The following is a 10,423-nucleotide window of genomic DNA, read 5'->3' as shown; positions in this document are numbered from 1 at the left end:
TTATAATAGTATTCACTCATTTGATCTTCGCTAACAACCTTATGAAAAAAGTACTATTACTACCCCACTGTATAGCTGAGGAGACAGGTACAGAGTTAATGAAAATTTCCAAGATAATGCAACCAGGAATCTAACTTCAGAATACAAGCTTGTCAGCATTTTGCAATGTTGTCTCATTCAATGCTGAGTCCTGCAGCATTGAATTAAACCATCTTTTTCACTGACTGATATCATCGAGGATACAGAGTAAGGTGCTCAGCCCCTAACCCTGAACCAAACCCAACCCCTGGCATCTCCATCACATAGCTGGATACTGCCCCCCACATTCCCTCATCCTGATCAGCTCCACTGCCCACCGAGCAAGTCCTGCCAACACCTGGAGCCGGTGACCTTAAACACAGAGTTCATGGTGCTGCCCAAGTAGCTTTCAAAGTCAAGCAACAGTCAACTCTGGAATAAGAATGTACTTCTGAAGAATGACACAAAACATGTCCTTAGGCTGAAGGGAAAACAGGTTTTCAGATTTTTTTACTTTATCTTTGGCCTGTGCCTTGCCGGGATTCCTGAGCATGTACTGTTTTCCTGTTGGGCCGTCCAGCCCTGGTCCTGCTCACAGGTTTTTTCCTCTCCTCCATCACCCGAGGTGGCTTCTCTAGACTATTCATTTCTATTCATTTTCTCCAAGCCCCATCTCTCCTCCCCACCGAGGAATTTAGCTCCACTGTCACTGAGACTGTAGAAGCTCAAGGTTTCCATTCCTTTCTCTCTCACCACAAAACAAAGAAATTGGGACTTCCCTGGCTCTCTGGTGGTTAAGAATCCACCTGCCAATGCAGGGGACACAGGTTTGATCCCCAGTCTAGGAAACTCCCACACGCCATGGGGCAACAAAGCCTGTGCTCTGCAGCAAGAGAAGCCACTGCAGTGAGAAGCCCACGCACTGCAATGAAGAGCAGCCCCTGCTCACAGCAAATAGAGAAAGCCTGTGTGCAGCGAGGCTGACCCAGTGCAGCCAAAAATAAATAAATAAATATTAAAAAGAAAAACAAAGAAATTGTAAGTAAAATGTGTTATTAGCAGCCATGCACTGCACTAAACACCAGATAGACATTTTTAACCACTTAAAGGTAACAGCAAACCATCAGGTACATATGATTATCACCCCCAAATTGGTTAAACAATTTGCCCATGCTCACTGTGTCAGTTAGGGTTTTTAGCGAAGGAAACTTTGACTATTTGGCAGCTCAGAGAATGCATGGAGTCAAGCTGAGAAAATGGTAGGGTAGGTAGAGCCAGGGTGAAGAATCAGCTTTCAGACCCAGTACAGTGAGGCTAGAGCTGCCGTTGAACCCCATTGTTTGGGACCCTGAACTCTACTCTAGTTATCATGCTTCCCTACTGCCCAGGACACTGGTTTTCACTGTGGGTGGGTTCTTTTGCTGAGATAAGCCCTCCACTGTTACTGCTTCCTGGAATCCCAAGCACTTGATTCAAAGAACAGAAAAGGAATCTAATTGGCTGAGCCTAGGCCATGTGCTCACATCTCAGCCACAAGAGAGGAAGGAAAATAAGTGTTTGAACAATGGAAGGTGACACTGTCCCTCCACAAGACAGCTATGGTGACAGGATTCCCCCAAAATGGGAAGATGAATATAGACCGTAGACAAGACAAAAAAACCCAAAACACATAAATCTCTACAGTAGTCACGTAGATAGCAAGTCACAGAGGTAGATTTGAAATCAGGTTTGTTTGACAAAAACAGGGCTTCCCTGATAGCTCAGTTGATAAAGAATCCGCCTGCAATGCAGGAGACCCTGGTTCGATCTCTGGGTTGGAAAGATCCCCTGGAGAAGGGAAAGGCTACCCACTCCAATATTCTGGCCTGGACAGTTCCATGGACTACATACAGTCCATGGGGTCACAAAGAGTTGGACACGAACTGAGCAAGCGACTTTCACTTTCACTTTTGACATAAAAATTTCAGGTTTTAAGGGCAATGCTATGAAGTCATTCTATAAACCACCTTTCTCTCAAAAGAAGTCTTCCTCTGTTAAGGTCCAGTGTTTTTACCTCATTCTTTGACTCCATTCCCTGTGGCTTGTCTAGAATTTTTCTCCACCAGAAACCCTGTCTTCTTTTGTATTTTCAATATCTCTTATTATACAGTGTATTTCACCTCAGCTTAAAAAATGATACATTTCCCACTCTTTACAAAATGTTTCTTCAGGATCTTCCCCTTGATCTGGACCCTTTTGGAGAGAGTTCTGAGTTTGACTCCTGACCACCTCAGTGGCCCTGGTTTATTCGTTTTATCCCCTGAGCCATGGCTTCCTCCATAGTCATACATATCTTCTTGTGAGGATTAACCCCAGATGATATTTAATACATAGTTGTTGGTATTCTTATAAACAGTGGTTCCATCATGGCTGGGGGTGGGAAAGGGTAGTAACTACAAATGGGTGTGAGGGATATTTTTGGGGTGATGGAAATATTCAAGATTCGACTATAGTGACAGTGGTACAGCTCTGTATAATTCACTGCTTTGTACACTTAATGAGTGGATTTTATGGCATGTAAATTATACTTCAATAAACCTGTTATAAAATAAGGAGGGTCACAAACAAGTGACCCTCATTTCTCTGATCTTACCTCTGCCAACTTTCTGCAGAGGCTCTTCCAATTTTTGTAGGCAAGAATCACTAGAGGTTTCCTTTTGACTGTCTTCCTCACTTGGAAGTGAAAGAAAGTGAAAGTGAAGTCGCTTAGTCATGTCCGACTCTCTGCAACCCCATGGACTATAGCCTACCAGGCTTCTCCATCCATAGGAGGGACCCTTGCTATTCCAAGTCTGAAGAAACAATGGGAGACCAGGTTGTGGATAGAAGTACCATAACTAGGAGCCAGTCAGACCTGAATTCAAATCCTGAATTCCCCATTTGGTCAGAGTTGGGCAAATTGCTTGTGCTTCTGTACTTTAGTGTTCAAGCTAGAACAATGAAGCAGGAACTCTATTGGTTTTGTGCGGATGAAGTGAGACTATACTTGTGAAATACTTGTCACCAACCTAGCAGAGTGAAAGTGAAGGTCGCTCAGTTGTACCTGACTCTTTGTGACCCCATAGACTATACAGTCCGTGGAATTCTCCAGGCCAGAATACTGGAGTGGGTAGCCATTCCCTTCTCCAGGGGATCTTCCCAACCCAGGGACCGAACCCAGGTCTCCCACACTGCGGGTGGATTCTTTACCGTCTGAGCTACCAGGGAAACCCAACTTAGCAAAGGGTCAGTGCCAATTAGCTGGTTATTGTGGCCACTCCCATAGCTTGGGAGAGAGTGTCTTCTCTGAGGGTTCCAACATTCAGTGGTGTTTTTCTTCTCTTACACCTTTTATGTGAATCAGTTATACATATATATGTATCCACTCTTTTTTAGATTCTATCCACATATAGGTTATTATAGAATATTTAGTAGAGTTTCCTGTGCTATACAATAGGTTCTTATTAGTTGTCTGGTTTATATATAGTAGTGTATAGTCTCTTAAAGGGTCCAGCCCTTATTCAGCTTCTTCTGAAGCTTGACTGAAGGGGCACAGTTCATATACTTTCTCTACACTCTAGAATGACTTGAGTTGCCTCCCCTTTAGATTAGTTCTTATAATCTTATTCAATGTGTATGATATTTATTCAGTCTACAAACATTTTTGAAGCACCTGCAATGTGCCAAGTGTGTCAGAAATTGCTAGCTCTTTCCTAGTATCTGTCTTCCCCTTCTTCTTAGTAAGACAACCCCTGAAGTTCAGCTAGCCATGGTTGTCCAGAATAAAGAAACTATTTCCAGCCTACCTTGCAGCTAGGTATATCTGTTTGAGTGAGCTCTGGCCAATGGACTGGAATGGAAGTGATGTGTGCAGATTCTGGATGGGGTCCTTAAAGGAAAGATGGTGCACTTCATTTCCTATTTTCTCTTCTTCCTGATGGCCCCACTGGGGACTCGTGGTGGGAACCAGAGCATCAAATGAAGCTGCCTGATAAGAATGGCACAGCATCAAACCAGAAGGAATCTTGTGCCCTACTTTTAATGGTATGGTTTATGGTTTAGTCACTAAGTCGTGTCCAACTCTTTGCGACCCCTTGGACTGTAGCCCACCAGGCTCCTTTGTCCATGGGATTTCCCAGGCAAGAAGAGTAGAGTGGGTTTGCTATTTCCTTTTCCAGGGGATCTTCCCGACCCAGGGATTGAACCCAGGTCTCCTGCATTGCAGCCTGGCTCTTCACCAATTGAGCCGCCAAGGAAGCCCTTGCTTTTAATGATAAGCTTTTTACATAAGAAGGAAATTTATTTTACATAAGAGAGAAATCAATATCTGTCTCTTAGAATTACTGTTTGGGGAGATCATCTGTTAAAACAGTCGAATTAATATCCTGATTAATACACCAGGTGATATTATTATGGGCACTGGAGTCACAATGCAAATTTTTGACATTCTAATGGGAGAGGCAAAGATTAAACATGTAGAGTAAGTTGAAAAGGAACAAGTAACTATATGAAAGTCACAAAATAAGTTATTATGATACAGAGTGTCTGTGTGTGGGAGTACCCTTAATCTCAGGTGACCAGGAAAAGCCTCTCCGAGAAGTGACATTTAAGATGAGACTGAATGGTGAATAGGAGCCAGTCTGAAGGAAGAACTTTATAGGAAGAGCAAGTTACAAATGCTAAGGGTCTGAGCTGAGAATGAGATTGGCAAGTTCAAGGTTCAGAAAGACATACACATGTGTATTTTTCTGTTAGAAAGTTGAGAATAAGAATTTTTTAAAAAATTAAATATTTTGACTTATGGACACAGGGCAGGGGGCGGGGAGTAAGGAGAGTGTGGATGAATGAAGAGAGTAACATGGAAACATGCATTACCATATGTAAAATAGACAGCCAATAAGAATTTGCTGTATGACTCAGGGAACTCAAATTGGGGCTCTGTAACAACCTAGAGGGGTGGGATAAGGAGGGAGGTGGGAGGGATGTTCAAGAGGGAGGGGGCATATGTATACCTATAGCTGCTTCATGTTGATATTTGGCAGAAACCAACATGATACTGTAAAGCTGTTATCCTTCAATTAAAAACAAATAAATTTAATTAAAAAAAGAAAAAAATTAAATGTATCTTGATATGCATTAATTGATTAATCCCTTTGTGGATCTCAAAAGGCCAAACAGCTTTAATTTGCCTGTCTCCTTACTAGGAGAGAAAAGCCCTTTTGGCACAGATGCTGGCCGGTTTCCCACCCTCTCATCTCGTGCTTTGCTGTGGAATCTGCTACACATTGTCCTTCGGCTTGCTTGTTCTGATATAAATCCTCTCTTGCTGTAATTCACTGCCCACGGTCCTGCCAATAGAAACAAGACTCATCCCTGCAGAGGATAGCTCTATTCTCCACAGCCTGCAGCACAACCACGTCCTTCTCCTGTGACCTTCTAGTCATGAAGCTTCTTTTCCTGTTTCTTGCCATCCTTCTAGCCATGGAACCAGTGGTATCAGGTAATTCGGGTGTCTGTCAAATGTCTGGGATCTTGGTGATAAATGTCTCTCCCTCCTCTTCCCCCTCACTGTGGGCAGCATCTGAAGCCCATTCTCAATTCATGTGGTTTTGGGAGGTTTTCTCATAATCATCTCATGTTCACATCTCTCCCTGATCCTTTTTTTTTTTTTGCCAAGGTAGGGCGATGGTAGATATTTGGAGTACCTAACACTGGAGGGAAGGCTGGTATTCTGCTGGCATCGTGGAGGAGGGCTTAGGGGTAAAGGGTCTGGTGCAGGTTGGGGACTTCTTGGGGGTTTGGGAGATTACACTGAAGGTTGGGGGTGAGTTGTGACAGGGTGGCAAGACTTTGGATTGGAGTGATAGCGGGAAAATGAGGATGAGCCAGAGGTGAGGAGTTGGGCTTCCTTGATGGTTTGGAGTAGGCTAGAGGGGGTATGGAATTTTGGGTTGAGTGGAGTTGGTGTTGGGAATTAGATTGGGGCTTGAACTGAGGTTGAGAGTTGGTACTAGATGGTGCTCGGGTGTCTGAGGTTCAGCTAGGTGATGGAATGCTGCTTAGGATTGAAGTTGGTGACTTGATTAGACTTGGGTTTGACTGGGAGTTAGGGCTCCAGGGGCATTGAGTTGGGTAAGGCTGAGAGCTCTAATTAAAATTGGTCTGGGTATTTGAGTTTGAATTGGGTGAATATGGGGTCAAGGAGGATTGGAGGTTGAATTGGGTTGGAGTTGGGATTTGTTGGGTTCAAGCTAGACAACTGATAAAAAGCTGAGTCTGTGGAAATGTGAGAGAATCTCTTCCATTCCCTAATAAGACAGATGTTCATTGTCCTTTTCCCATCATTCCCAAGCTCTGTTAGGCGGGAACTTCATTGGCATAATTTGATCTCAAAGTTAGGAGCAGGAGGTGGGGGAATAGGAAGACAGAAATGTGAAATTATGAAAAAGGCTTTCTTAAAACCCTTGAGTTCCCAACCTTGGAAAAATTGTCTCAATTCTCTTCCCTTGTGAGATCCTTTCTCTCCTTTCCTGGGACTGGGTCTAGCATTAACTCTCTCCCTCCACTCCTCCCCTTAACTCCTGCACCTCCTCTGTCCCCTTGTCTATCCAGCTGAGGAATACTAACATCTACTTAATGGTTGTTCCTATGTCCAGAGGAAAAATGTTGGATGAATGGAAAATGCCGGTTGGTGTGCAAAAATGATGAAGACAGTGTCACACGCTGCTCAAATCGTAAACGGTGCTGTAACCTTAGTCGTTATTTGACAATCGTACCAATGACCATTGATCGAATGCTCCCTTGGACCACTCCTCAAGTGAAACAAGAAACAGGCAGTTAAGGCCAAACTTGTCAATGCAAGGAAGATACATGGAAATCATGAACAGAAATGACTTTGCTTCCTGTTCCTTAGTTCCTACGTTCCATTAAAACTTGCAAATCTGTTTCTTGTGTCTGTCAATCATGAGCAATGATACTCCAAATGGATTGAGGGTGGGGTAATGGCAGGAAGGGTGTTAAGAGTTAGCAGAGAGACGTCTCTGGGGCTTGGCTATAGCAGTTGGGTAATGATTGCAGTCCTGAACATAATTCCTAATCTGCCAGCTGCAGGGAAGGCTATTGGAGCTGGAATGGACTGAAGAGCACGTGTGGGAAGCCAAGAGTCATAAAAACACAGTTGCTACCTAGTGAGTGGGAGCGTCTTTCGGCTGAGACAGTTGGCCTGGTTTTGGAGTGAATGAGCTGGGGTGGACAGGGACTTAGCAGAGCCCAAATGCTTGGATTTCTAGGGAAGCTGGCTGACATGCCTTTTGATGCTCAAGAGACCACAGCCCAAAGAATCAGAAGGTTTCCAAGTACTAAAGAAGGATAAAGCACATAAATTTACTCATTAAAATGATAGCACAGCTTCATTTCCCATGGCTGCTGCTCACGGACTTTCTCTTTCAGCTCTTACTATCCTCCCCTGCCCCTCCTGCTGCCTTGGTCCATGGGTCCCCTTCACCTTGTCCCCATCATTAGGCTCATCTCTGTAATGAACTCCTTCTCATCCTTCAAAGCCCAGCTAATGCCCCTACCATTAAAAGCCTGCACAGGAGCTCTGTCTCACTGTTTCTTAATGATTGATTATAATAACAGTAGCTATAAAATAGTTGTCATTGACACTTCTTATGTGCCAGGCACAGTGATGGGTGCTTATAGACTTGAAATCATCCTATTCTTACACAACCCTCTTATTATCCCTATCTTACCGATGCAGAAACTGAGGTCTAGGGAGGTGATATAATTAGCCGAGGTTGTACATTAACATAGAGGAGGTGTTCAAACTAAGTTCTGACTGGCTTCACAAAGTGTTCATCTTTTTTTACTTTTTAATTTTAGATATGTTGCTTTTGTTCAAAAGAATAACTACTTGACAAACTCTTAAATCACAAAGTTTGAACCAAACTGTCAATCCTCTGAAATAACTCTGTGAGGTAGGGAGGTATCTGCAGAGCTGCAGGGACCAACACAGTCCTTTCTTCCCATGTTGTTTTCAGATGCCCACAACAAGCCATTCTTAGGGCACGTATCATATTCTTGTATAATTATTCCAGTCACTGTTCCCTTCTCACTAATCCCCAAGTACACACACACCAGATGGAAAGCCTTGGGGGTTGAGATCACTCTTATTTACATCAGTATACCTGTTGTTAAGCCCAGCACTTGGGTCAGATTTGACATAGTATGTCCTGGGTGAATGAATAGGTGAATTATGAATTCATACGTGAAAGTACAAGTGAATTTGGTGTGTGGGGGAAGTTTTATAAATAGCTACTGCATCAAGCATGAGTCGGGGTAGGATCCTTTCTGGGCTAGAGGGATCAGACTCCCGCTGTCTCAGGTGAATTTGGCTCTAGCTGGCATATTAGGAAGGTTGCAGAGGAGCTCTGGGGCCTTGCTCAAGGGGATTCTTACAATTTATTCATTAGTTTGCTCTTAAAATACATAGGTTTCACAGTGTGAAAGGGAAGAGTCTAGGGATTCCCCAATACCTGGGGCCTGGTGTTATCTTCTTCACACACAGCCAGTCCTACTCCCACCAAATTAATCCACTATGAGGCATGGCTTTTTCACTCAGTCAACAACATTTATTAAGAACTTCCTCTGTACTTTACGTAGAGACAGCCATGGGGAGTGATATGATGGTGGGATGAAAAAGGGGCTTGGAACTCACCGTTGAGTCACTGTAAGTCTTCAGAAGACACGTAATTCCCTTGTCTGAATCTTTGGACTTGGGGTCTGGGCATGTGAAATTTTGAAAATTCTCTTAGATTATTTTTTTGGGAAATAAAACCCTAAACCCCACAACTCCCTGTCAAACGTTCTCTATTCCAGATAGCCCCCAAACTGTGAGAATCTCTGGTCTAGGCAACTTTCTTCTGTCTTCCCATTTCACAGATTGGGAAACTGAGGCCCAAGGAGGAAAAGTGATCCATTTTCAGAAGTGGGTCCAAGACAATACTGGGATAAATAAGCAGACTTTCTCTGGTTGCTGGTGAGAGGGCTGCAGGAACACTGAAGGTGATGTTAGGTTGCCATAGTGATAAGTGAGTGGTGGGGCACAGTGATGGGGGCTAGTAGGAGTGCAGGTGCTAGGAGGTGCAAAGACCCCAACAAAAGCTTTGAGGGTAGTTTGAGCACTTTTGAAAATTCTTTCTGGAGTGCCATGGCCTTTCTCCAGGGGAGAAAGGTTGAAGCAGTCTGGCCTGCTTGCTTTACCATGTCAAATGCACTCTTCTGTGCACACTTCTTTTGGATGTAAATCTCACACTGGCCCTTCATCTCAAGGAAAGTGGAAAGTGATCTTTTCTCAGGGCATATGGCAGAAAGAGTTGTTTTTGCTTTTGGAAGGCCTACTTGAATCTTTCTTTTTTTTCCCTTGTAGGCTGAGAGATGAAGAGGAAGAGTAGGAACTTTGGCAGGGGAGAGCAGAGCCCCCTGGGGTTGGGGGTTGACCTGGCAGCTGTAGAAGCATTGTGACCCCAAAGCAAGGAAGACTGGGTGTCCATCCTGGACTTTTTTTCAGGTTGATACATAGGCCTGCTGGTGTAACTTAAGCTCAAGTCAGCCTCTGTTTGTACAGCAGTACAACTGACACTGGTGCAATGAATGTGCCTACTTCCATGACATTTTATCACAAGCGTAATGTGACCATTATTATGATCAAGATTACAGAACTCTTCTGTCACCAAAAAGATTTCCCACCTGCTACTCCTTTCTAGTGGCACAGACTTTCCTCCCTGCCCTCATCTTCTGTCACTACCCCTAATCCCTGATAACTACTAATATGTTTCCCATGTCTATAATTTTGTCATTTCAAGGCTTGTATAAATGGAATTATATTTGATCTTTTGAGACTGACTTTTTTTCACTCAACATTATGTTCTTGAGATCTACCCAAGTTATATGGATCAATGGTTCATTCCTTTTAATTCTGGGGGGTTCTAGCCAGTGCATTAAGGCAAGAAAAGGAAATAAAAGGCATATAGATTAGAAAAGAGGGAATAAAAATGCATTTGCAGGTGTCATAATGATTTATGCAGAAAATACAAGGGAATCTACGAAAAATCTAGAACCAATGAATAAGTTTAGTAAGGTCACAGGATGCAAGATAAACATACAAAAGTTAGTTGTATTTCTAATGACAATACTACCTAAAGCAATCTACAGATTCAGTGGAATCCCTATCAAATTACCAGTGGCATCTTTCACAGAATTAGAACAAAAAATTTCTCAATTTGTATGGAAACACAAAAGACTCCACATAGCCAAAGCAATCCTGAGAAAGAAAAATGGAGCTGGAAGAATCAACCTTTCTAATTTCAGACTATACTACAAAGTTACA

At 43.2% G+C, this 10,423-nt stretch overlaps 1 protein-coding gene across 1 annotated transcript; it reads left to right on the top strand.

Annotated features, from left to right (window-relative positions):
* Positions 1–3,156: 3,156 nt before the first annotated feature.
* On the top strand, positions 3,157–6,978 carry LOC145531795 (uncharacterized). Its single transcript, XM_081555226.1, has 3 exons — positions 3,157–4,080; positions 5,395–5,536; positions 6,693–6,978. The coding sequence occupies exons 1-3, from the start codon at positions 4,015–4,017 to the stop codon at positions 6,875–6,877; spliced, it is 393 nt and encodes a 130-aa protein (XP_081411352.1). The 5' UTR covers positions 3,157–4,014; the 3' UTR covers positions 6,878–6,978.
* Positions 6,979–10,423: the final 3,445 nt, after the last annotated feature.

This window comes from Giraffa tippelskirchi, chromosome 13 (assembly GCF_054371585.1).
Source record: "Giraffa tippelskirchi isolate mGirTip1 chromosome 13, T2T-mGirTip1v1.2.pri, whole genome shotgun sequence".
NCBI classification, from domain to species: domain Eukaryota; kingdom Metazoa; phylum Chordata; class Mammalia; order Artiodactyla; family Giraffidae; genus Giraffa; species Giraffa tippelskirchi.
The sequence above is the reverse complement of the archived record's forward strand: the minus strand, read 5'-3'. Positions and strand labels throughout refer to the sequence as shown.